Genomic DNA, 27,660 nt, shown 5'->3' with positions numbered 1-27,660 from the left:
ATCTCTTCCCATCAGTTGCTTGATGAAGCCTCTCTGATGATGATCATGTCTTCCAGTACAGCAGCGTATCATTAGGAATAATTTCATTGACTGTTTTTCCCAGTCCTGTTTGGTTCCCAGGTCTCTGATGATAGAAGTCTTTAGAGCAGAAATGAATAAACCCCTTAAAGAAACCTAGGAAATCACAAGCAATGAGAGGGAATGGATGAATCCCTTTTTTGAAAGCCAGGAAAAACAAACAAACAAACAAATAAACAAGCAAACAAACAGGTGAAGGAAATGAATGGACACAGAAACAATCAAGAAAACATAAACAAAGAGAATTCTGGAGATAAAAAGTCTAGGTAAGTGAACAGGAACTACAGATGAAAGTATCAACAACAGAGTACAAGACACAGAAGAGCGAATCTCAGGCAGGGAAGTTGTGATAGATAGAGGCCAGATATTTTAAGTCCAAACTTCATTTTAGAGAACCTGACCCAAGTTTCAACTCAGGTAAACTAACAGGATGGTTCCTAACATTAGTTTCCAAGTTGTCCCCCAACAAAACCCGAGCCTAGCTCCAGTCTCTAGGCTAATCCTCAACAAGACCAGTGTCTCCAGGTTATACCTTCAACAAGACCAGCATCTCCAGGTTATTACCCCAAGAGATGTGCACCCCCAGGTTACAAGCCTACCCCCTGCCATGATCACCAATGCAAAGGAGAGCAGAAATTAAGTTTATGATATGACTCCTAGCACCAGCCAGTTATGTTAAAGGCCACAGTAGCTTGCCAATCAGATTCTAGTATACTTACCCCCCTCCCCCCCAGCTACTTACTATAAAGCCTTCCCCTGATAGATATTCGGGGATCTTCCACCACCAAAACCATCCTGTGTGACAGTAGTGTGCTATCTGGGAGTTCAAGCTAGCTTGAATAGAATAAAGACCTTCTGTGAGTTGTATCAGATCAGCTCCTGTCTGCTTTTTGGGGGGATCACTACACTTCCCTGGTATTACAATAGAAGAAGTTGATACATCAGCCAAAAAAAAATGTTAAATATAAACAATTCCTGACACAAAACATCCAGGAAATCTGGGACCGTCTGAAAAGTCCAAACCTAAGAATAATAATAGGAAAAAAAAAGAATCCCAGCTTGAAGGCCCAGAAAAGAATTTCAACAAAATCATAAAAAAAAAAAAAAAAAAATTCTAACCTTAAGAAGGTCATGTGCAAGAAGCTTGGAGAACACCAAATAGATTGGACTGAAAAAGAACACCCCTTCGTATAATCAAAACACTAAACATACAGAATAAACAAACAAACAGAGAGGACAGAAAAAAAGCTTTTAATAAAAAGCTGCAATCATCATAGATGGAGAAAACAAGATATTCCATAACAAAGTAAAATGTGAGCAGTATCTATCCACAAATCCAGCCCTACAATAGGTACTAGAAGTAAAACTCTAACCCAATTACACCCATGAAAACACAGGAAATAAACAACATTACACCAATAAAATCAAAAGAAAGGAAACAGACTACCACCACAACCACTACTATCACCACCAACATAATAAGAATTAACAATCATTAGTCATTAATATCTCTCAATATCAATGGACTCCATTCCCCAATAAAAAGACACAGGCTAGCAGCATGTGAAAAGAGAACCCATCATTCTGCAACATACAAGAAACACACCTCAACATCAAAGATAGACATTACCTCATGGTAAGGGTTATTCTGGAAAAAGATTTTCCAAGCAAACAAACCAAGAAGCAAGCTGGTGTACTTTAATATCTAACAAAATAGACTTTGAGCCGAAACAAATCAAAAGAGATGAGGAAGAACACATTATATTCAACAAAGGAAAATCCACCAAGATGATGTTTTCTTGATAATAGCAATCCTGAGCTGGGTGGTCACAATAAGAAGGGGTCCCGACAACACCATATTGGATAAAGGGATAATATTCAAAACATATGAAGAATTCAAGAAACTAGACATCACCAAACTAAATAATCCACTTAAAAATGGGTTTTAAAAAGAGAATTCTCCACAGAGATCTCTAATGTCCAAGAAACACTTAAAGAAATGTTCAACATCATTAGACATCAGGGAAATGCAAAATAAAGTGACTCTGAGATTCCCTCTTACACCCATCAAATGGCTAAGATAAAAACTTCAAGCACCAGCTTGTGCTCGGTGAGGACGTGGAGCAAGGAGAACACTCCTACATTGCTGGTATGAGTGCAAATTTCTAGGGTCATTTCAGAAATTAATTCGGTGGTTTCTCAAAAGACTAAATCTACCTCAAGATCAGGCTATATCATTCCTGGACATATATAAAAAAAAAAACATCTCACCATACCTCAGGGACACTTGTTCAACTATGTTCATAGCAGCTTTATTTACAATGAATAGAAATTGGAAACAATGTCCCTCGACCGAAGAATGAATAAAGAAAATGTACTTTTACATTGTGGACTATTACTCGGCCATTAAAGGCAATGATGCCATGAAATTTGCAGGCAAATGGGTGGAACTAGAAAACATCAGTCTGAGAGAGGTAACCCTGACCCAGAAAGAAAAATGGCATGTACTCACTTATAAGTGTATGTTGGCCTTAAAGGAAAGGACAGTCATGCTGCAATCCACAGACCCAATGAAGCTAAGGAGGGCTCTTGGCAGAGGTGTGATTCTTACTGAGATGGGGAAATAGAATAGAGACCATGGGTAGAAGGGGGGAGGGGAATGAACAGGGATGGGGATGGGAACAGGAGGGATCAGATGAGGGGAGGATGGAGGGAGAGAGTACTTAGAGAAACAACTGGAATGGACGAGCTTCCCTGCAATTCTAGAAAACAGTAGCAATAGAAACTCCCACACCCAGGTATAATGACTGAGACTCAGTTATATTTACAAATAGCTTGGCCATGAGCTTTGGCTGTTTCCCTGATTAGATCACAAGTAATAACCCGTTTATTCTATTCTAAGTTTTAACATGTGGCTGGTTACCTCTGCTCAGGCTCAATGCATTAAAGTCCTGGGGCCAATCCTCTTCATTCCTGACTATTCCCCAGAATTCTATCTCTCCCGGATGTCCCACTTTCCATTTCCTGCCTCTGCTATAAGCCTATAAGCTTTTTTTTTTGCCAGGTGAACTTCCATACAGACATAAGAGATTCCTCCCACAGTAAATTAACAAATGTTCACTCTACCCAGTATTATGTAGGAACAAAAGACATATCCTAAGTGTCTCAAAGAATGTAAAAGTTGAGAGGAAGAGTGAGGCAGAAATGGAATCTCAGGTCCAGGATGACAGAGTAGGAAACAGTCCAAGGATAAAGGAGAGAAGATTTCCCATGCCGGGGGTTCGGGGGGGGGGCATTGTATAAAGAGATGTTGACTCAAGTGACCTACCACAGGGACAATGTGACTGTGTGTCTAAATCCCACAGTGATGCATTAGCCTCTTGTTATTGGGTGATGTGGAGGCCTGAAGAAGAAAACAAACTAGGATGTAGGAAACTAAGGAACATTTAATTTGTTATATCCCTGTGTTTGATGACTGAAGTTTATATGTGCTACGTTGCCCAAAAAGGGAAGTTGGGAAAGGTTTAGACTATTCAAGGGAAGGGAGCCTCTGGCATCAACGCGCCCTATGCAGAGTGGGGGAGATTGCTCTCGCCTGGCCAGCAGCTGCTTTTCAGGGATGAAGAGCAGTCCAAGGTCAGCTACAAATTCTCAAGGGTCAAGAAACCCAAAGACTGAGACTGGTAGAAGCTACTGAAGAAACAGCCAAGATTTGCAAGGCCTGGCTTCCCAGAGGGTTCTCTGAATTGTGTTTTAAAAGCATTTGATTTATCCTGGAATGGTGGTGCAGGCCTGTAGGAGGCTGAGATAGAAGTTCTTGAGTTTGAAGGCAGTCTGGGATATATGCTGTTTCCCTCCCTCCCCCATCCCCTCCCCCTCCCCCTCCCCCTCCCCCTCCCCCTCTTCCCTTGTGCTTGAATGTTCCTTTTTGCTTTACCTGAGAGAAAACTTTCTTAAAGCAACTTAGCTAGATACTTTGGAGAAAACATTTCAACTGGTTGCTAGGGTAATGGCATTGGAGAAAACATTATTTTGGATGTTTCACTCTCTTTTTCTTTATCTCTTACCTAATTTTACCTGTACAATTATTTTAAGGTGAGGGTTTTTTTTTTTTTTTTTTTTTTTTTTTGAAAGGTAACTTGAGAACTTAGGACTGTAATCCTTTTCACATGTTTTTGGAGTGGATTAAAGATAGAAGAAATTTAAAACAAAGCAATCCAAACAAATAAACAAAAAAACCACGACAGTGCCATTCTCTTCCCCATCTGCTGAATCCAGCCACAGAGGAAAGGGCAAACATTTTCATTGAACAACCAGAAGCAAAGCATGGGTTCCTGAAGGAGCCAGATCTTTGGAGGACCAAAGCTATGCCAGAGTCCTACTCAACAGAATGAAACATAGTGGGCTACTGCAACGTCAGGACAGATTCAGTGGCTAAACTAACCCCTTTCCAGTGAAAATTCTAAGCAAACAAGTTACACAATGCAGTAAAAGACCTGAAGTGTTGAAACAAACACTACTTTGTCAGATGTGCCTGGCTGCTTCTCTGGAGCTCCTGGGGCCTAGATTAGACGCATGAAGGGTTTTAGCTTCTCTGTATAGCTTCAAAGAGAGAGAGCACACTCAGTATTGATACAACTCACCTCTGCGATAGATTAAGACAGAACACGCTATTCAAGAGGCTGAATCGTCCAGAGTAGCCAAAGGAACCGTGAAAGTCATACTTAGACTCAGTGGTGTCTGATGACTAAGGGTAGGAAGCTGATTGTTCGTTTGGAATAAGACAGAGTGGGAAAAACGTCTTTAGAAGGGTCATTTCTCGCCAGGTTTAGAGGAGGAAACACCCTGGTTGGCTTCCTGCCTTGTGCATTGATGGAGCCTTGGCGCAAAGACAACTGGATATGGTTCTCAGAAGCTCATGTTTCCTCCGTGTCAGGGATCCTGTTTAGCTCTCGATGAGAATTTTGTCTTTATCAGCATCTTTGTTCAAAACCCATCCCTCAAAAAAACCAAAAGCGAAGGATTCCTTTGGGATGTTTTATATCAGGACTCAGCAGGCCCTTCTCCTCTCCTGGGAATCTCGAGAACGCACAGCGTTCCCATTGGTCCCCGTGGTCCTCATCAAAGCCAGACTCGAGAATGAAAAGACGAGCTGGAGTTTATTTTGTGTTGGAGTCACTGCCTAAGTTTGGATGCAGTCACATATCAGACCTAGCACTGAGGAGACAGAAATAAAAGTCTGCTGTTCAAGTTCTTGGGGCTTTCTAGCATGCAGACTGTAAGTGGATCCAGTAATTCATGTGTGGGCCACTGAGAAGCAGGCAGCAAGCCTTTGAAACTCACAGTTCATCCTGTTTGGGTGATAACTATAAACAAAAGAGAATGTTTTTGTCCAGTTCGGTCAATTTTGTTTTGTTTCATTTCACCCACAAATACGAAAAGGAGGGACAGAGCTTAAGAAAGTGTGACCAATCTAGGGTGATCTAAACTTTCTAGAGACATAGAAACTTTGGGGTTTTGTAACTCTTGCCTGATTTAGGGCTAGAGAAGTAGCTCAGAGGCTGAGAACAGTGGCTTATCTTCTGGACAGACCGAGTGACTCTCAGCACCCATATGGTGGTTCACACACATCTAAAACTCCAGTTTTAGGGTGTCTGATGCCCACTTCTGGCCTCCATGGGTATCAGGCACACAAGTGGTAAAATACTTGCACACATAATATTTTTTTTAATTAAAATGACAGTGCCAAGAAGATAGACTGTGAGGAGTTGTGCTCCTGTGATAATACTGAGTGAGACGTGGACCCGATCTTTCCTACTTGATGCACTTACAAAGCACCAAGACATTTCGTGAAAAGTGAACCATGGAAGATGAACTGGAGAAAGACCAGTCCTCAGTATTGTCCTGGTTGCAATTCCCCCACTGTTTCCCACTCTAGGATCACCTGGCTTGACCTCCATGTGGCCCTTGAACATAGAAGTGGGCACTTTCAAGCACAGAGGGGGTTGGGAGACCGTAGTTCAGATATAAGAGGAGGAGGAGAAAGGTCTGCTTCTAAAAAGATGACAAAAAGTCTCTGGTTTGTCCTTACAACTAGACCTCTGTAGCAAAGAATCTGGTTCCCCTCCTCCTCCTTCTCTTCTTTGTCTTCCTCTTTTCCCAACTTCTGCTCCCTCCCCACTGTCTCTCCCCTCCTCCTCTTTACCTTTCACCTTTCCCTCCTCCCTCTTGTCTGCCTCCTTCTCCCTGATTCCCTCCAGTGGTGGTGAATGCCTTTAAGCCCAGGACTTGGGAGGCGGAGGCAGGCAATCTATGAATTTGAGGCCAGCCTAAGACTACAGAGCAAGTCCCAGGGCAGTCAGTCAGACCTCTATCTAGAGAAACTCTGTCTCAAAACAAAAAACAAAAAACAAAACAAAAAAACCCAAAACAACAACAACAACAAAAAAACCCAAATCAAACCAAAACAAAAAAACCCCAAACATCGACAAACAAACAAAATCACCGGGAAAAGACTCCTCCCCGCACCCCATTCTACTGGATGTTTCTTTGCTGTGCTGTGTGCTGATTGCTTCCTTTGCTGTATAGAAACTTCTAAGAAATTCATGCTGTCCCATTTCCCAGTTCTTGAAATGAATCTCTATTCCCTTGCAAACCTTCCCAGGAAGCTCTGATCATACCTATATCTTGAGTTATTTTACTTAGGATTTATATCTAGCAGTTTCAGAGTTTGTAAGTCTACATTAAGTTACTTGATACATATTTATTGAGGCAGTAGGAGAGATATGGATCTAGCTTAATTATTTATATATGGATAGTCACCCTTTCTCAGGACCACTTGTTAAAAGAGGTTATCTTTCCTGTAGTGCATATATATATATATGTGTGTGTGTATATATATATATATATATATATATATACATATATATGTGCATATATATATGTATGTATACATACATATGCACACACACACACACACACACACACACACACACATATATATATATATATATATGGCATCATTGTCAAATGAGGTGGTTGAAGTCATGTAGGTTTATTTCTGGGTTTCCTATTCCCTCAGTCAACGAGTCTTTTTGTGCCAGGACCATATGGTTTTTGTTACAGTGTCTCTGTAGTATCATTTGAGCTGTAGTGTCTTGATGCCTTCAGTATTGTACTTTCTATTTAAGATGGCATTGGCTACTTGACACCTTTTCTGTTTCTATGTTTGATTTTTAAATGAATCCTTGAGAAGTCTGTACATACAATGCATTTGGACCATACTCACTTGCCACTTCTTCTTCCAGCAATACTTTCACTTCCCTACTGCTCACAACTCATAATGAATAACCAATTGACTCCAGTTTATGCTGCCTATACACTGACAGGTGTGCAGCCATCCGCTGAAGCGAGGTTGGCCTACCAGGGGCAACCTCCTTAGAGAAAATGGACTATGGCTTCCCGAGAAGACACCGACTCCCAGGAGCCCTAAGCTATTCAGTTGGGCTGGAGGTTGTTGAGAACCTGCTCACCACCATGTTGGAATGTTGTCAAGACTGATCCTGTGCAGGCAACCACGGCTGATGTGTGTTCCTGAGTACAGTGGCCTTTTTAGTCTAGTCTTCTCCTACCTCTGACACTTACACACTTTCCGCACCCTTGTCTGCAATGGTGTCAGGTCCCTTCCATATGAATTTGATGACGATGTTTTCCAGCTCTGTGAAGAAGGTCATTGGGATGATTTTCCCTAATATGGCCCTTTTCACAGAATTAATTAGGCTAATCCATGTGCATGGGTGGTCTTTCCTTCTCTTGGTGTCCTCTTCAGTGTCTTAAAGTATCCATTGTATAGGTCTTTCATCATGTCGGTTTATATCTTGGCATTTACTTTTAGATAGTATTTTGAATGGAATTTTCTCCTGATTTCTTTCTCATCAGGTTCATTATTGGGGACACAAAAACTACAGGCTTTTGTAGGTTGATTTTGTTGGAAATGTGTATCATGTCTAAGGGCTTTTTGGTTGAGTCTTAAGGATCTTTTAAGTATAGCATCATGTCATGCCATTTGCAGAAAGATACTCTGATTTTCTCCTTGTGCTGCTTTATTCTTCTCATCTCTTTTTGTATTACTTCAGCTAAGACTTCGAACACTCTACTGAATAACAGCAGACATCCTTGGCTCACTCCTGATTTTAAAGGAACTTGAATAAAATGTACAAGCAATCTCGTGGTATTGTTTTTTACAGCCATATGTGAATATACAAATGTCACAATATAGAAAGACTAATTTAGAAAATGCCTCTCTCTTGGAGCTGGAGAGATGGTTCAGTGGTTAAGAGCACTGACTGCTCTTCTAGAGGTCCTGAGTTCAATTCCCAGCAACCACATGGTGGCTCACAACCATCTGTAATGGGTTCTGATGCCCTCTCCTGGTGTGTCTGAAGATAGCTACAGTGTACTCACATATATAAAATACAGATCTTTTTAAAAAATGAAAAGAAAATGTCTCTCATGCCTGGGTTGCTCTTCGTGCCAACTAAATTATAAAGTTTGGAACTGGGAATCAGGCGTAATTAGTGCTTCCCTTGAGGGCTGAGAATCATTGAATTAGAAAACACAGAACTAAGAAGATCTTTGAGAAGATGAACAAAAAGAAGAGAGGAGGAAGAGAAGAAGGATGAAGAGGAAGAGGAGGAGGAGGAAGAAGAAGCAGCAGCAGTAGCGGCAGCACCATTTTTGTGAAATGAAGTCACAAAGAAGCATCCAATTATGATTTGACCACATCCCCAGTTAATATGAAGGAGATGCCATGAACATTTGCTTGTTTATCTTTACGTTCATGTGCACATGAGTTCAGGTGTTTTCAGAGTCCTGAAGAGCTTAAAAGATCCTTGTGGGCTGGGACCACACATGGTTGTCGTTAGGTCTTAAAGAAACGTGGGACAAGTCTCACTCAGTACCCATGGCTCCTTCCCAGTGCTTCTCACTCTGCTCTCTCTCCTAAACCATGCCCTTCCAGGGCCCTGTGATTCCCAGCCCCTCTGATCCAGTCTGATCCAGTCTGATCCCTATCTAATTCACTCTCTTGGTCTCTTGGCCCACTGGCCTCTCTTGTTCTACTGATCCTCTTTTGTTCTCTCTCTCCCTCAGGTTTAGTCTGCTGGCTATACTCAGCCTGAACTTTTCCCTCTGACTGGTTTCTCCCTTATAATAAATCTATAATAAAAGTCTTTTCAATACTTTAGAAGTAATCGTTCCCCCACCCCTCCCTCCCTCTTCTCTTCTCTTCTCTTCTCTTCTCTTCTCTTCTCTTCTCTTCTCTCCTCTCCTCTCCTCTCCTCTCCTCTCCTCTCCTCTCCTCTCCTCTCCTCTCCTCTCCTCTCCTCTCCTCTCCTCTCCTCTCCTCTCCTCTCTCTCTCTCCTTCCCCCCCTTGCTTTCAATTGTGAGCCTCCTGATGTTGGTGCTCTGGACCCACCATCCTGGTACATGCTCTTAGCCACTGAACTCCAGCTCCTCTAACTTTTTATTAAGGCTAGCCTGACCTGACATAATTTCTGCAAGGTATGCTGGAGCCTGCCTTAAGGAACCACCGCTGTGTTAACTCCACAGCAGCACCTGGCTAGCACTCCAATGCCTTTAACATCCACTTCCTTTCTTCCCAAGAAACTTCTTAGAGATCCCACTTCGACCAGCTACGACAAACAGCATGTTATATCACACCAAAAAAGCAAAGGAGAGGAAATGGGCTGGGATCTTTCCTCTCATTAAATTTATACCAGACCGGACCTTAATAGTAACTCCTGTTACACTTACAAAAGGTGGACGTTTTTAGATATCGTTTCTTTCTTTTTTGTTTTTCCCTAAGCTTTCTCTTGAGATTTCTCCTTTTAGATTAAAAACAGTGTTCAATGAATTAGTGGAATACTGTAAGGAGGAAAGGCAGCTTTATCAGACTCAATAATATCCTTTCCCCCAAGGATGCCAATTTTATTGCAAAGATTACTTTGCTCAAAAAGAGTCGAGGAAGAAATATAAATTAACCCTGAACATCAAGTTTTCTTCTTCATCATCCGATGTTCTGTTTGATGTTTATATTCTGAGAGTCACAAGTACAGTCGCAACTTTGTGAGACTTTAACGGACCAGGACATTTGAGTTATCTCAACTATTTGTCTTTCATTGTCAAGAAATTTATTTCCGATGAGATGAAGTTACGTTATTCCTGTGTGCTAGCGAATGCATGTAATCCACTGTAACGAAGAACATTCTCTAACTGTTAAAGGTTAATTTTGCTTATTATGACTATGTATGATGGTGTGTGTGTGTGGATGTGTGTGTGTGTGTGTTCATGTCATGGTGTACATATGGAGGTCAGATGACACCTTTGTGGAGTCCATTCTTGAGTTCACCCTTACATGGGTTCTGGGACAAAATGCACGTTATTGGGTTTTGCGTAAGCATCCTTACCTCCTAAGCCATTTTACCTGCCCCTTATTTTACTGTTAAACAAGACATAGAATGAAGAGCCATTTAAGGCAGACATTCTTCTGGACTTGCATGTGCATAGAAACATATAGCACTGAGTTCACTTAATGACAACCAATGCAAAGCAAAATGCACACAAAAATCACCTTTCATGCCAAATTTCCAACTCAGTATCATCTGGAGGCTGCAAAAGTCCAGGTAACTTGAATAGATGACTCAGGGGCGGGAAACCATGCTTAGCCAAGGTCACTTATGAATACATTATGAATTCAGCTTGTTGATGAATCAATCCACTGTGCTTCTAATTCCCAGGTCTGTAGCACCAAGTACTCTCATGTTGTTCCCACCCTTCACAGAGCCCTTCCCCCACCAGAAACCTATTTATTCCATGTACCCAGTATGGGGTTCCAATATGTGGTCCAACTGGCTCATTGCCTGTTGGCTCCCTCTCAGACTTGGAGTTTCAATTAACATGATATGCCTAGCCATGTCCCTTCCTCCACAGTCCACGTCTGAGTCCTATTCTGGAACTAATAGAAAAAATACCCATGAAATAAATGGACACTCAAAATCAGCAACTAGTTTGACCAAAATATAGACATCATGCTATTGCTTTATTTTAGTGAATTTTAGGGAAGAGGATATGTTTAGTCGAACATTTACAGGCATCTGACAATCAAATGTGGCAATGCATTATGATAAAATAGTTCTACATTTTAAAAGACTGTGACATTTCCTGGACTCCACACAGTTAATAATGCACTTTGAGGTTACTTAAGACTTCAGGCTGCTGTCCTACTGTGCTCGCAGTCTGGTTTTTTTTTTTGTTTTTTTTTTTTAACCTTCCTTAAGAGAACAATGTTAGCAAACAATATTACCTGCCTTAGATTTGCAGTGTAATCGTTGTTTACAAGCCATGCTACAATGTATAGCTGTAATCTTGGTTTATGTGTTGCTCCATGCCAGACCTAGAGCAACGCATGTGTGTTCTGATAATCATTTGTAGAAAGCAGCAAAGATAGAGGGTGAAAGCAATCTTATATCCACCATAAGTATTGAGCACAACACACAGCTATTGCTTGAAGAGCAATGTTGTTTGTGTTCTCTGGGTCCACCGGTATCAGTTGGAGTCAGCGGCTTAATCCCATGTAAGCTCTGTTGAAGAGTTCTGTAAAGTATCCCCTCCTTCCTTCATCATGTAATGCTTTCTGTGATGTTCAATAAACACAGAGTAAAACACTTTGTTAGGAACAGTCGCTCTCAGACAGACACATTCACACAGACGGACAGACACTGGGACAGCCTTCAGGCAGGCATAGATTCAAACTCAATCAACACACAGACAAGAGGGTGGAAGACACAGGGAGCCTGAAGTACAGAAATAAAATCCAAAGTGCTTTGATTCCATTCCTTAATGCCGCACCAACACATTATTGGTAACTCGGAGTTCATTATTAATGTGTTCAAGTCGGGTGGATTTGATGCCTCCTGTCATGTGAGGATTATTTAATGTGTCTAATCCATGCAATCAAACATTCAGAATGTAACAATTATCTCAGCCACTTAGGATCAGAAATTGCTTTCTGTTAATGGCACAGAGGCTTCTCATGTAAAAATTTAAGCAGATGTTTCACTGATCCAGCTATGACCCAGGCCTGACACTCCCTCTGCATCTCTGTTCCTTCACTGGGATGCCGATGTGCATCTATTATTTCTTGGATTGATTGACTGACTGATTAACTCATTCATTTGGTGCCCCTCTTGCATTATTAATCTTGCCAAACTCCTTAACTAGATATGAAACACCGAGAGGACACATACAACTGTATTAATAACACTAGCAAATACTGTATATTTCCTATTGTATGCTTTCTACTGTGTACTTCCTACAACAGCCACTCAGTGTTTTCCTTTGTAAGAAAGTGTGGAGCTGCGCACGACAACTCAGGCGGAATGACCACAGAATTGGCACATGCCCTTCCTAAGCCTGTGCCTGATGCTTCTTTGTATGATCCAAGGCAAGCTGTTTGTTCCTTCCTCCGTAAGATGGGGATGATGTGTGGTACCTACCTCACTGGGTGGCTGTGAAGGTGACAGCTGATAACTATAAAATACTTAAAGTGTTGGACAGCACGCAAAAGATGCTCAGTATCACCAGCTGCTCCTATACTGTCATTGTTGTCTTATTGGAATGGTCTCCATCTTGAGAAAACTTTATCCCCAGTGTTAGCATCAAAGGTCCCACAGCCTTGGCAGACGTCCATTTTGAGTCAAGATGTCTGGCTGGGGACAGGTAAGGCAGGCCCTGTTCTGGTCATTCTTCACTGCTCTACTTAAAAGTTCCATCTTATATCCTGTAACAACACCAGAAAAATTATCTTCCATGAAGATCTTCAATATCAGAAAGGCTAAGGCATCATCTTGCTCTATGAAGCGTTGGCCTCTAGCGCCTCCTGCTGCCTCTCTGTGGAAAATACAATTGGATGAGAAAAAGCATTATTTATTTACCATGTTTGATTCTGGACGTCCTAATAAAAATTCCATGCAAATATACTAAAACTGAAATTAGATTTATATTATTTTAATCTGTTCTCTCAGATTTAACTTTTATCTCTTTGTATTTCATTTGCAAATTTTGCTTTTTTTTCTTTATTTGGCATTTTTCGTGTCTTTTTGTTTTCCTTGATTTTCGGATGTTTTGTTTTGATTATTTAAAATTTTGTCCTACCCTTGTCTCTTTTTCAGTTTGGCAAAACTCAACGAGGAGTATGACGTGGCAAATGACCATGTCCAGGGATAAGTGGCCTGTGGGGACACCCAGCATGATGGTGACTTCTGGTAGATTTAGAGCAGGCCCGTGAGGCGGTGTGTTGTGCAGACTGATTTGCCCAGAGGGCTTTGGACTACCGGAGTTCATGCCCTCTGTGTCTATTTTTTGTTTCTTTGTTTGTTTGTTTTTCAAGACAAGGTTTCTGTGTGTAGCCCTGGCTGTCCTGGAACTCACTCTGTAGACCAGGCTGGCCTCGAACTCAGAAATCCACCTGCCTCTGCCTCCCAAGTGCTGGGGTTAAAGGCATGCACCACCACTGCCTTGCCTCTGTGTCTATTACGTTCAACATAAAGTGCTCCGGAACCCAGAACCAAGCTGTCCTTGGCTGGAGATGGCACCTTAGAATGCTAGGAGGGGTGGTCGAGTGGCTTTGTGCATATGTGTGGGGACCACCTGGGTTAGCTATATGTCAGAAACAGATGACAGTAAATAGCCCCCAATACTGACCCACCAGGAATCTGCATGAAAAGGCTAGGCTACCCTCCTTCTGGGACTGAGGCCAGAGAGTGGAGATCCAACAGTCGCTCAGCAGCAGGGACCGAGAGTACCAGATGCATCTCAGAGCTGCAGAATTACCAGATGGAATTTGGCATGATTCTGGAACCACCTGGTTGAAAGGGTTGATGGACAGACCTGGAGGAGCAAGTGGGGTCTCGGTCCTCAAAGCCTTTTGCATCACTCCAACCCTTCCTCTGTTTACTCCTCCTGCCTTTCAGTTGGGCACTGTGTCTTTCTCAATCCCCAGGCTTTGAGCTCAGAGGGACAGTTCTCTGAGCTACTTCTGGGATTCCCAGGCAAAGAACAGGACCAGAGTAAGCCTGTTTCTGTAAGAGGGTTTCCAGATTAACTTCCTATGTTCCTAGGGCCGACACTGTGGCCAGGCTCTTTCCTTGCTCTCTGGAAACAGATAAGGTGAACTAGTCTTTGTCAGAGAGAGCTGTAGAGATTTCTGAATATCATTCAGAGGTAAATTCTTTGTGAACTTGCTTGCTAGTTTGATGTCAGCTTGCCACAAGCTAGAGCTAGCTGTCTGGGAAGAGGAACTCTCAAACTGAGAAAATGCTTCCAGAAGATTGGGCTGTAGGCACGTCAATAGGGCATTTTCTTGATTTGTGATTGATTTGTTAAGGCCCAGCTAATTGTGGGTGAGGCCATGCCTGGACTGGTGGTTCTGGGTGCTATAAGAAAACAGGCTGAGCAAGCCATGGAGAGCAAGCCACGGAGAACAAGTGGGTAAGCATCCTCCACGGCTTCTGCATTAGCTCCTGCCTTAGCTTTCTGTCCTGACTTCTCTCAGTGATAGACTGAGCTGGAATATTGGTCAGAAAGGAAAACAAAACAAAACAAAAAACAAAACAAACAACCCTCCCAAAACCTTTAATCAACCAAAGTTGGAGTGACCCCCGACTAGGCTGTCAAAAGGGATGCCAGCACTGGCAGACCAAGAGATTCAGTGGAATATTCTAGAAAGAGGAAAGCAGGGTGGAGAAAGACCAAGATGGAATTGTCTGAGCCACAGATATGGTCAAGTGTACTTTGGGGTAAGTAGAGTTCAGGGACTTGTTCCCACAGGTATGTGGGCTTCAGGGTCCAGGAAGAGGGCAGTTGGCACTTCGTACCTGTCTGTGTGCCTGTTTGGGCACTATGCTTACTATTTCACACATGAGTCTTAAAAAGGCACTGAAGTCCAATCTGAGATAGGTATGTTTGTGTTAGTTGCACAGGAAGAAACCATTGTGTGTGTTTCATGGGACATGTGAAGAAAGTTCTTCTCATCCCAGATAGGGCACTGATTACAGACCGGAGAATGGATTCTGACAAAGTTTAACTTGGTGTGGCAGTGAGGTTTTGGGGGTCACTTACAGGAATGGGACTGTTTTATAGGCAGCTACATCGCCCCAAGTCACTGGTCATGAAAGGTCCATTTTTCGGAGCTCTCTGTGACTTGCAGGCAACTCATCATGCTGGAGACTCTTCTCTTTCAGAGGAGAGTCTTATGGTTTGTATAGCTTCGAGGAGGAATCTTCATGAATCTGGTAAGTTTCAGGGATTTCCTGAGAATTGTGAGTTCCTTACCAAGAGCTCTTGCGTATCCCTTTAGAACATTGGATCTCAACCTTCCTAACTGGTTCACAACCTTCTGAATTCTGCAATCCTTTTATACAGTTCCTCATGTTGTGGTGACCCCCAACCATAAACTTATTTTCATTGCTCCTTCATAACTGTAATTTTGCTACTGTTTGAATCATAATATAAATATCTGACATGTAGGATACCTGATGTGTGACCCCCTGTGAAAGGGTCATTTGATCCCCCAAGGGGGTCCTGACCCCACAGGTTGAGAACCACTGCTTTAGAATGTCCTGAGTTTTATGGAACCTCCACGCAGGAGAAAATATTTCAATTCATAGGATACTGTTATACTACATTGAATGTTAATTAAAGATAAGGGTAGGATATTTATGGTATTGAAGTCATCCACTATTATTTTATCAGGACATATTTTACTTCTTATGATCTTTAAAATTTTCTGATGAAATTAGGGCTCCAATGTTTGGTGGAGATATATATATATATATATATATATATATATATATTATGCTTGCTATATTTTCTCAATAAATTTGTTCCTCTTATTAATAATATAGTATCTTCTTTATCTCTTCTAACTTTGACCTGAAGTATATTTAGCAGATGGGACTAGTCATGCCCACTTGATTTTGGCTTCCATTCACTTGGCAGATTGGCAAGTGTCTTTACCCCTGAGGTGTGTTTCTTGGAGACCATAGACATTTGGATCTAGTGTTTTAAATCTAGTCACCAGGCTGCATGTCTTTATCTGGTGAGCCAAAGTCATTACATTTAAGGTTATTATGGAGGGGTGTGATTTTATTGGGCAGATTATTGTTTCTTCTTTTCCTTTCCTATCTGTGTTAGGGCGTTGCTGGTTTACCATGTAAGGCACAAATAGATTCTCCTCGCCTTCTCACTCTTCCCATTAATTCAGTCTTTCCTATGCTTGTGTGATCAAAACATTCCTCTTCTGTGTGTAGCATTCCTGAAGCTATTTTCTGCAGTGCCATCATAGTGGTCATGAACCACCTTAGTTTGCCCCTGGTTGTCAGTTTGTAAAATAGGTTTGCTGGCTGTGGCGGTTGGAAGTTGAGCCTGAAGAAGGTCCTCTTCCTATATGTTTGTGAGTGTGAGATCCCCATAGTGTACAGAGGTGTCTTAAAATTGTTTAGACAACATGAGTCCAATAGAAACATAACACACCTGTTTCTGTCTTCTAAGTTTTTAGTGGCAAGGTGAAAAAGATCTTGGAGCCAGCTAGCCTGAGACACATTCTCTTAGAAGGAATATTACTTTCTCAGAGCAAAAGCTATGTATTCAGCTGATGTAATGTTGTAACAATGAGGACTTAGAAGAAGGTTTGCATTTGATTTTGAGTAGGGAAGGAGTTCTCTGAGTCTGAGGAGAGAAGGCTGGGGCGAAGGCAAACAAACAGGAGGTAAGAAGCAGAGCCAGGAGAACTCGAAGGCAAAGTTCAGGATGCAAATGCCTCGACACCCCTGTGTCTTGCTGCCAGTGTTCCTGAAACCCTTCCAGAGAGAGAGAGAGAGAGAGAGAGAGAGAGAGAGAGAGAGAGAGAGAGAGAGAGAGAGAGAGGAGGTGGGGGAAGAAATAGGTTCAGCAAAGGAATGTTACAGGTTTAATGTACATATTACGTTCCTTTGTCTGCTGGGGGGTGAGAATTCATTTATTCCGCACTCAACTGGACTTCCTCAATACCAGGACTACCGCTGTGTAACAGAGGGCAGAGGGTTCGTCCCGTTTTTAGTAAAAAACTGGAGTGGCATGAGATTACCATGAGGCACAATTTCATGTCAATTTAAGGTTCTTTTTTGGGGAACTGATTCCCCTGGACTTGCAAGACTCAAAATATTTTCCAACACTGGCGATCCTGGCTATCCTGGTTTCAGATTAAAAGCAGATCATGATCTGCCTAAGTAGTGAGGTTATAAGGGCACTGAAATCAGATCAACTTGAACTCTGTCTTCTTCTGATAATGCACTTGCTGCAAGTGTCAGCCAGCCCGGGAGGGGGCAGCAAAACCCAGCCTGGCATTCTCAGGCTCGAACTCTCTAGGCAGTTGAGCAACACCCACGCTCCTGGGAGGGGCTCGATGAAATGACCGCGCATGCGCGCTGCGGGCCCCTCTTCCCCCCTCCCCCCCCAGTTAGAAGGGTGAGTCGCATCGCGGGAGTGCGACTGCGTTGTGATTGGTTTCGGAATGAGGTACTGCGCTTGCGTGTCGCTCTTTCTGCCCCCCCCCCCCGGCCCCCCATCACTGTTTCTCTCCTTAGCCACAGTTGCGGCTCGGGACAGCAGATGTTGTATATATTCATCCCACAGTGCTGACTTCCTGCCTGGATTGTCTTGCTAAGGTGCAGAAATAAAATGGACTTTGCTGTGAGCCCTCCCTGACCGCAGATCTTGGTGCCAAGACAGTCCCCCACCCCCATGCCACCTGCGGACAATGTTCTGACTTTCTAATTTTTCACATACCTAAATCTCCTACCCAACTGCCTTTCACCTTCCTAGCGCTGGAGTCTTGGTGAAGGTTACAGAGTAAGCTCATGAATTCCAGGCGTCTCAGAATCATGCAGACATCGCTGGGAAATGTCTTTCATGTCCAGGGACCTCAAGGAAACATACTGGTTAAAGCCTCAGCACGTAAAAATGCACAGTTAGAGCGGTTAAAGGCCGTGTCTAGTTTTCACAGGTCAGCCGGCGTTGTATCAGTTTGAAGCCAGACGTAGTCACTTCTTCCCCTGCCTTAGGATCAGGGGTGGCTTTTACTGTCAGCAGATGGTAGGATAAAATAAAACATCTTACAGGAAAGCTGACATTGACTTTTTGTGGTAGTGAGCTTTCCCAGCTTGGAAGGAAGAGGGGGCAGACAAATGCGGGGTTGGGGTGGGGGTGGGAATGGGGGTAGGGATGGGGCGCCGCTTTCCTCTCTCTACTCTCTTCTCCACTTAAAACCGGAATAGTTTTTTCAAAAATCACTCTGAATTTCTTTAGATCCTTTTAAGTCCCTGTTGCCTACCAGATGTTTACATTATGATTCATAGCCATAGCAAAATTATAGTTATGAAGTAGCAACGAAAATAATGTTATGGCTGGGGGTCACCAAAACATGAGGAACTGTATTAAAGGGTCGCAGCATTAGGAAGGTTGCGATTCCGCTGCTTTATTCGCTACTTTAGAGTATTCGAGACCCTTGCGGTTGGAAACGCGACTACTCTTTGGAGTTCTTCTGGTGTCTGGGCTTGCAGTTTCTATTCCATGGCGCTCATAGCTCTTTTAGTCTTCCATTCTCCTTTAGTTTCTGCATTCTGGATCCCCTCACTCCTTCTCTTTATTGGAGAGAGGGTCCATGCTGGCCTCAAGCTCGATCTAGCCAAGGGCAGCTTTGAACTTGTGATCCTCCGGTTTCTACTTCTCAAGTGCTGGGATTATAGGGCATGGCCCACCATGCTTAGTTTCATGTGGTGTTGGAGCTTGAACATACGTCCATGTGCACTCGAGATAAATCTGTCAACTGAGTTACAGCCTTAGCCCTTCAGCCTCAACTTTTTGTCCCCTCTCCCACTTTTTTTTCCTTCTCTGTATTTCTACCATCCTTCTTATTGCCCTGGCTGTTCCCTTGAACTTGAAGCTGTCTTTTATTGTTGTAATTGCTTTCTGTTGTCACAGTGGGAGGCAGCTACCATCCACTCTTTACTGCTGTTGCTGTTCTGACAAGAGAACAGGTTAGCTCATCCCTCTCAAGGTTGTAATTAAAACTTGGAGCATTTCAGGTAGAATTTGTTTTGTCTCTGTGGTTGGCTTTTTCAAGAACCCGAGTTGTGTGCTTTTTGTGAATGTAACGCAGTCTACAGCAATTGCTAAGACTCAGTTTTGAGCTCAGCTAGACGGCAATGTTTCTTAAAAAAAAAAAAAAAAAAAAAAAAAAGCAAACAACCAGTTGGTGAACTGGAGTGCTTTCTTGCTATGTTTCCAAACAAGATACACAACTCCAAGTCAAATAAGAACTTCAGACAAACAGTAATTATCAATCCAAGTGTGTCTCAAACATTGCATGGACCATATCTATACCAGTGTTGTTTCTCTGAAGTATACATGAAGTATACATGTCTAGAGTTTTATCTAGTTAGTGCGGCAATTATTTGTGTGTTTTCCCTTTGGAGCCTGACTCTCAGGACCTTGCCAGCCAATTCACCTTTATATAAGTTGTTGGCCCCGATTAGTGTGTTTTACTTCCAGCTGCTATTATAGTTTCTCGATTTAGACTTTCCATGAATTACTTCGGCATTACTTATTTAATATCAGTTTCTACCTTAGATTTTGAGCTACAGGGGCTGAGCTTTCATCTTTTGTGAGTTAAATCCATAGTTTTGAGAAAGCTTTGGAACGCTTCCCTTTCCCCGGGGCACTGGGCAGATGTTAAACATTATTAAAGTACTGGTTAAAAATCAATAATGCGTGTTAACAATAACTCCTTCCGGTTCTTATTGTAAGCATGCCTTCTCTTGTCCAGGCCCCTGGAAATATGCAAAGTCTTAGATGTCTCTGGCTGCCTTACACAAAAGAACTGTTGTCCAAACAGCCCCCTCATGTATCTTTATCTCATTACTCTCATTTTGAACTCTCCAGATGCCTTGAAGAAACTACAGAAACATGGTAGCAACCATTTTCCAGAGGGTAAGCACCTCTCCTTGTGACCCAGCAGAAGGACTGCTATGGCCTGGGGAGCCAATGGGCCAGTGCTGTGATTGGTCCAGACACAAACCTTTATTTGCATACAAGGCTTGCCGTGTTGTACATATAAGTGGGTTGTTCAGTTCTCTTGGTGATTTATCTGGGAGATATTCTCATGTGCTGCGCCCCCTTGTTTAAAAACATTAGGCTCAGTAAAAAGACTCCTCCTGAGCAGTCTGTTCCCATCTGTGTAGCATGGCTGAACTGGTAACACAAAGAAACAGCCTAGATAGTGTAGTAGAGGTACAGAGCATCTTGTAGCTTGGATGGTGGAGCATGGCAAGTAGGTTGGTACCCGATAGTCTTGATACAATGTATTAATCTCAGACCTTAGCTACAATGTATTAATCTCAGACCTTAGCAGAAGTGCCCTGCCCTGCCTCTGGCCTTAGTGGAAATGGCTACAGCCTATTCAAGATCATCTGGGGCTCACCAAGCTCACCTTGTTTACAGTGCGGATTTTCTACAGTCCAGAGTGATGATAGCTGGAACACGTCTTTCTCTTCAGCTGCTGAAGGGTTTTAGAGTAATTATAAAGTTTTTTCGAACATCTGGGCTTCCAATAGCCACGATGGAACTGCTTGGCTGATAGTTCTCCACTCAAGGCTGTCCAGACAGAAGAGAGGGAGCCCCTGTCAAACAGCTTTCAGTTTTAATCATTCATCAAAAGTATATTACAGCCACCGTGAATCATTATCTCCCTTGGCCTCGTTTCCTGTTTACCCAGCAACACATTAATGTAACCTTTACCCTAGTTTTGGCCTGGCCTTGGACAGCCTCATTTTCAGAAACAGTAAGGGACATTCGGTAAAGTGTTTCTTAAGCTAAAACGTCATTTCCTTCCTTAACATGATCCTCAGTCAGGACTCCTGGGAGGACTGAGTCCCTTGGCTCTTCTCCCTAACAGTTGTCAGGGCCTCAAGCAGTGTGGACTTCACTCTTCAGGCCCCTCTTCTAATCACGCCACACCCCGATAAGGAATTACAGTATACACTGTGATCTACAACTAGTAAGACAAGCGAGTTGTGTATTTTTAAGGTCGTTATACTTTATAAAGGCTTGATTTTTTTTTTGAGTTGCCCATTTTAAAATATGTGTTTTTAAAACATTTGGATCCCTGTAATTCAAGTCACACAATTTCTCAGAAATATGAGTGTTGGTAAAGCTAGTGTATTCTTGCTTTTATTTAAAAAAGCAACCTCTAAGAATAATTTTTCTTTAATAAAAAATAACCTTTAACTTTTAGTTGGTACGTAAAATAGTGAGTTTTGTTATAAGATTTTCACACATGTGTCCTTCTACTTAGTTTATATTTTCCCTCATCATACTTATCTGCTTCTCTTAACTGACTCCTTTCCTTTTCCAAACTATGTATATGTATGTGTATGCATATGGCGTATATGTATATGATGTATATGTATATGATGTATATGTGCATATATGTATACATGTATATGTGCAGCACTATACATGTGTGTGTGTGCAGTGATATATGTGTGTGTGAAGCACTAAATATGTATATATTGTACAGCACTATATATCTGTACATGCATATGTAGCACTATATATATAATGACACTACATACGTGTGTATGTATGCAGTACTATAAATATACATATATGCTGTGCAGCACAATATATATATTTGTTGTACAACATTATATTTTTGTTATACAGCGCTATGTGTGTAGCACTATATATGTGTATGTGTGTGCAGTAGTATATATATATATATGTATTGTGCAGCACTATGTGTGTATGTGTGTGTGTGTGTTGTGCAGCACTATATATCCTAAATGTTTTATAAAAGAGCTTCAGAACATGTAGCTGTTTCTCCCCGGGTCTCTTGGGCCCCTGCCTTTGATGAGCCTTTTGCTTGTGTTATCATGATGAGATTAGTCATACAGGAACCTGATAACGGTCATGCCAGGAGCTGGTGGTTTTCATGCTCTGACTCTTTGCTATGTTCCACCTTCCGAACAGGTTGAGATAGATCAAGGGCTATCCAGCTGCCTTGACTAGGCCTGATCAATATGTATGTTATCATGTAGAATGAGTGAGCAAGCACGGACATGTGCCCACATGTATGACACATGCCTGTGAGTGAGGCTGAAGACTCCCCATGCATTCCTCTTCTGCACTCCACCACCCTCTCTCTGTCCTTTTCTGTTGCCTTGAGGACCAACACAGCATTTTGAGCACCACTGTCTGCAAAAGTGATTGATTTGAAATAGTAGTGGCTCTGAATCCCTCAGACTGCACTTCATTCGAGCAAGCCTCTTAGAACATCTCCATCTATAAGATAAAAATGCTAAAAGGTGTCCTCTTATGTGATGGTTTTTAGAGGAAAGTAAAGACAGATTTGTGAAGACCCATTGTTTGTCTGCTAATGAAGAACTAACTGTCAGGTCCCTTTTATATACTGTAAAAAGACACCAGACACATCCTTTTCTGCTTGATTATACAGTGAAATTCTATCAGTAGAGGTGGGGTACCAAGTCTAAAGAAGCAAGAGGGATCTTGCCAGAGTCTGAAAATCAGGGGACCCCACTGATTAAAAAAAGAAAAACAAACAAACAAACAACAACAACAAGAACCCAGGAAGCAGTGGCGCTGCACACCATTTTCGGTAAACCCAGGAAGCAGTAGCCGCACACCTTTTGTGGTTAAGCTTCATCTGTTCAGTTGAATGATTCTTGAGGCCCAGATTTTTTGCTCTTGTCAAGGTTATGACAAGTTTCTTGGACCTTCCCTGCTGTGGGTCGGACACTTTCTTTGCTTTCAGTGATCACTGTAAATTTTCATGTTTGTTGTTGGTTTTAGTGTGATAGATGTTACATTTAATATCATTAACATTTAGTTTCATTAACTGGCATGTAGAAATAATAGCAACTTTATAGGTATAGCATGAATAATAAAGACAGTGTATCAGGAGAGGGTATTGAGGGGGTTAGTGTAGAATGAAAAATTATAAAGACCATTTAATGAAATATGTATAGATTCTTTGTCCTTAGACCTGGGCAGAAAAGTGCAGATTCCAGAACGAGGAACTGAAAATAAGATTTCAGGCCTTCACTTCCCCGGAGCACATTCCGGATGGGAGGACATTATTCCCTGAATCAAGTCTCAGGCAGTAGGCCCGCCTATGGGTGGAAGAGGCCCAAGGCAGGAAGACACATTCCTGACCATAAAAAATACAAGCCATCTAGGTGGGGCTGTGACTGGAGGAAATGAGAAATATTTTGTAATGACGGTATAGGGGACAATGACTTGGTAAGACCACATTTTTGAGAAGAATGAGTGTGCAGAGTGATTTTCACATGACTCTAGATCATTTGGGCTAGATTCCTCTGAAATGTTCCACTGTTCTTGGTTACCCCTCCCTCCCTTGGTCTTCCCAGTGCTATGTTCAAAATTTGTAAAACAACCAATCATGTTTAACTGCGCGAAAATGCCTTCCTTTCCCCACCCCATGCTATAAAAGACCCCTTAGTCTGCCATTCGAGGCCAAACCTTGCTCTTAGAGCTAGAGAGCTTGTGGTTTGACCGCCGGCTAACTTCCCTAATAAAGCCTCTGCTGATTGCATCCAGGTATGGTTTCTTGTGATCTTTGGGTGGTCGTGATTTCCTGAGACTCGAGGAAGGGTCTCCCGAGTCTGGGGGTCTTCATTGGGAGGTTTTCAGTGAATTTGGGTTCTCTGGTTTTTTCTTTCTCCACTAACTCCCAAACAGGCATAATCACAAATGTTATTTTACACCTGTCAGGCTGCCAAGAGCAGTAGCATTTTAACCAAAGGTGATCTGGGTCTGGTATGTTTTAATCCATGGTTGGCCGTTGCAGGTAACAATTTGGAGCAAGAATCCAGGAATTCATTTAAGTGTCAGGAAGAAAGATACTTTTTTATTCTAGTTGATGGTATGCAAGCATCTATCATAAAATGCATTTCCCATGGTCTCTCTTATTCATTCATGTTTAGAGAAACAAAGAGATAGCTGTCACGGCACGCAAGCCCATCCTTCACTATTTCAATTCGAGAGGCAGAATGGAGTCTGCTGGCTCTTGGCTGCAGCTGGAGTAGAGGTAGCTTCTAAGATTGGCCCAAGATGGGTAGGTTATAAGTTGGACCTGAGCTGACTGAATGAAATACTTTCCTCTCATAAGCCAGATGATGTGCCTCACGGGATCATTTATTAAGAGTTTTAGTTGGAATACAAAATTCAGTTATTAAGAGATTCATGGGTGCTGGAGAGATGGCTCAGCAGTTAAGAGCACTGGCTGTTCTTCCAGAGGTCCTAAGTTCAATTCCCATCAACCACATGGTGGCTCACAGCCATCTGTAATGGGATCTGATGCCCTCTTCTGGTGTGTCTGAAAACAGTTGTAGTGTACTCATATAAATAAGACAAATCTTTAAAAAGAGAGAGATTTACAGGCTTGACCTAAGAAATTATTAAATCTTTCTTCTTACCAAGTTTGAAAGAAACATAAGAAACATCACTTTTATGTTCTTTATTTGTATTTAAAACAAACTGAAAAATAATCTGTCATTTAAATAAAAAGTAGAGATATGGGTCCTGAGTAATGAGACTAAATCATCTTTTTGTTTTTGTTTTTGTTTTTGTTTTGTTTTGTTTTGTTTTGAGACAGGGTTTCTCTGTGTAGCTCTGGCTGTCTTAGAACTCACTCTGTAGACCAGGCTGGCCTCGAACTCAGAAATCCGCCTGCCTCTGCCTCCCAAGTGCTGGGATTAAAGGCGTGCGCCACCACCGCCTGGCTAAATCATCTTTTTTGTTGTGATCATGCATTAGAGTTATTTTTACATGATTCCTGTGCTTTAGAGAAACAAATTAAATTACTGAAATATGAAATATGGTTATGTATTTATTAATAATGGTGGGATGTCCTGAAAAATATATTACTCATCAATTTATGATTTTAATGCATTTGTTATTATTTCTGTATTGTGTGTATGTGAGTGAGCAAGCATATGGCCTGGCCTCTGTGTGTGTGTGTGTGTGTGTGTGTGTGTGTGTGTGTGTGTGTGAATATATCTTGTAAGAGTGAGTTCTTTCCTTCTACCATATATGTTTGGAGCTAGAATTCACATTCTCAGTCTTGGCAGCAAGCACCTTTACCCAGTGAGCCATCTGTAGTGGTTTGAATGAAAATGGCCTCTCTAGACTCATAGGTAATAACATTATTGGAGTTGTGGCCTTGTTGGAGTATGATGCCTGCTTCTTCCCTGGAGTATCCAGGCACTGCTGTGTTGTGCACCAGGCCAGAATGGAAGAAATGAAGCTTAAAGGGGGTGAGTGGTTCAAAGAATCTCAACCAACTTGAATGCTGGGGAAAAACAGCCTTCTCTGAGAGGTTTTCAATAGATAGATAGATAGATGGATGGATGGATGTAGGGTTATTGAAGTCCCGCATCCACTCTGCCACAGGGCTTGACCCCTTGGGAAGACAGGACATGGGACATTTGACAGTGCTTACCCCACACTGTTGCCAGGCAGCTGTTGGGCTTTAGGGAAGCCCCAAGACACTGCTCCAGGGGTCGGGAAGCACAGTCAGAATCATGGGACAGCTGGAGCTGGTTCAGGGGTGCCTGGGAGTGTGATGAGGCCAGGGTAGTCTGGTTCTTAGGCTCTTGGAAACTCAGGCAATGCTTGGAAGAGCTGAGAATGGAGTAGGGGCCACACAGGGATCCTGCAGAGGCTGGGTCCTGTGGGGAGAGTCCTTGGCTTGATGGTGGAAGTCTTGGGCTTAGGCTTGGGGTGTCATGGCTGGGAGCACAGAGAGGCCTTCTACTGAAGATTAGATGGTGGCTCTATAGGCAAAGGCCTTCTCCATGGCTCCCCATGGCGGATCCTGATGAAAAGAGACAGTCCATGGTTTTAAGGCATTTATTGTCATGGTGGAAAGTGGATGAGTAGAACTGTACCTCACTTCTCAGGGTGGGCCTGAAGTTAAATACCTTTGGCAGGGAGGAGTGTTTGGGAAAGAAAGCTTATTGGCTAAGCTCCTCAGGCCTTTAGGTACCTCATTAAAATGGAGATCTATCTTGAGCCTATGTCACCACAGGTCATGTCCTCTACATGTGGAGGGGCTTGAGGCATTGCCCTTACATGTCTGATAGCCACAAATTTATGGGGGGAGGGGTAGTGACAGGGGCCTGGTACCAGGGAACAAATAAAACTCCTACTGTCCCTTCAGGATCTCTGGGGTTTCTAGCCTTAGCTCAACCAGGGACCAAGCTACCTTTTATGGTTCCACATCTCCCCCTTTTACTTTTTTAAAGGAGAGGCATCACTGGAGTGACTGTCAATTCTAGTGAAAATTTTGGGTGGGGCGGAAGTATCAAAATAAAACACTACACAGGCCGGAGGCGTAGCACAACTAAGCCAGAGGGGTAAGAAGGGGTGAGGGTGGGGGTTGGGAAGACAAGGCATTATTGAACCAATTATTTGTTTATTGGGTTGTACAGTTTGTTGTTGGTACAAAGAACAGCTGTCTGCTTTCCTGCATGTTTACATGTTTCATAAATGTTCTTAGTGACTTAATTAAAACTATACTATTAGAAAAAAATCAATTAGTCAAAATGAGCACAGGACATCAAAAGTGAGTAGATTAGGGTAGTAACTACCTGTGAGCCATGGGACTACTTGCTGCAGCATTTATTATGTGTCAGATCTGTGCTGTACTTGGGGTGTGGGTACAGGTTGACAAAGACAGATGGGTCCCTGTGATATGGCAACCTCTATATCAAGAGGACAAGATCAAGTATTTGATAAGGGTTCCTACTGCCTGAGCAAAAACCTAGTAAGGATCTTTGGACTGTGGTGCTAACCCCCTAGAGGTCTTAGGGAAAAAAAAAAACCTCTTGGTTCAGACCAGAAGGATCCAGCAATTGTGAGGGTTTCTTGACTGGAAAGTCATGTGTGTTCTCAGAGGCCCTCGTCCTTCACCTGAGAGTAGAGGAGGAATGTTAAGGAATGAGGTTACATCCCTATGGGTGGGTGCTACTGCCTTCCCTTCATTTACATAGCAATGAATTTGCCTGAGTCTTGGGATTGCACTTTTTGCTTCATGAGACCACAGACATTGGCCTGATCATTTCTCAACTTTACAAAGAAATAAGCAAGTGATACTCATAAACCACGGTATTGTTCCAGGTCATTGTACTTGTAATGAATGGTTAATCTGGTTTCAGCACAGTCTAGATGTCGGGTATACAGTGCAGAATACGATTCTGTGGGCAATGTAAGCTCAAAGAGTAGAGTCTATGGGAATAGCTTATGGTTTTTTATTCTCCATCCCAGTGTGACAAAATAGGATGGCAGGCAGGACTTTCTGAAGACATTTGCTTAGGCCTGCTTGGATCTCTGTGCCCAAAGGCTGATCATTACAGCCCCATTATGCACCAGGAGCCCTACTATGA

At 42.4% G+C, this 27,660-nt stretch overlaps 1 protein-coding gene and 1 long non-coding RNA gene across 6 annotated transcripts in view; one reads left to right on the top strand and one right to left on the bottom strand.

Annotated features, from left to right (window-relative positions):
- Nucleotides 1–11,142: 11,142 nt before the first annotated feature.
- Nucleotides 11,143–20,805, bottom strand: LOC143434859 (uncharacterized). The gene is made up of 3 exons (XR_013104679.1): nucleotides 20,664–20,805; nucleotides 12,634–13,027; nucleotides 11,143–11,771 (listed from the first exon to the last, which is right to left on the bottom strand). It is a non-coding gene; the product is annotated as an uncharacterized LOC143434859 (long non-coding RNA).
- The window catches only part of LOC117722423 (glutathione S-transferase-like), a 35,689-nt gene continuing 25,652 nt past the window's right edge, over nucleotides 17,624–27,660 (top strand). For 3 of the 5 annotated variants that reach the window (XM_076915214.1, XM_076915215.1, XM_034521573.2), the window contains exon 1: nucleotides 20,062–20,164. In XM_076915214.1, coding sequence (XP_076771329.1) covers nucleotides 20,077–20,164 — 88 coding nt within the window. In that variant the 5' untranslated portion in view covers nucleotides 20,062–20,076. Of the gene's footprint in view, nucleotides 17,693–20,061; nucleotides 20,165–27,660 lie in introns of those variants that run through there. The other 2 variants (XM_076915216.1, XM_076915217.1) reach the window with 2 other exon arrangements.

Source organism: Arvicanthis niloticus, chromosome 17 (genome assembly GCF_011762505.2).
Source record: "Arvicanthis niloticus isolate mArvNil1 chromosome 17, mArvNil1.pat.X, whole genome shotgun sequence".
Lineage (NCBI taxonomy): Eukaryota > Metazoa > Chordata > Mammalia > Rodentia > Muridae > Arvicanthis > Arvicanthis niloticus.
The sequence above is the reverse complement of the archived record's forward strand: the minus strand, read 5'-3'. Positions and strand labels throughout refer to the sequence as shown.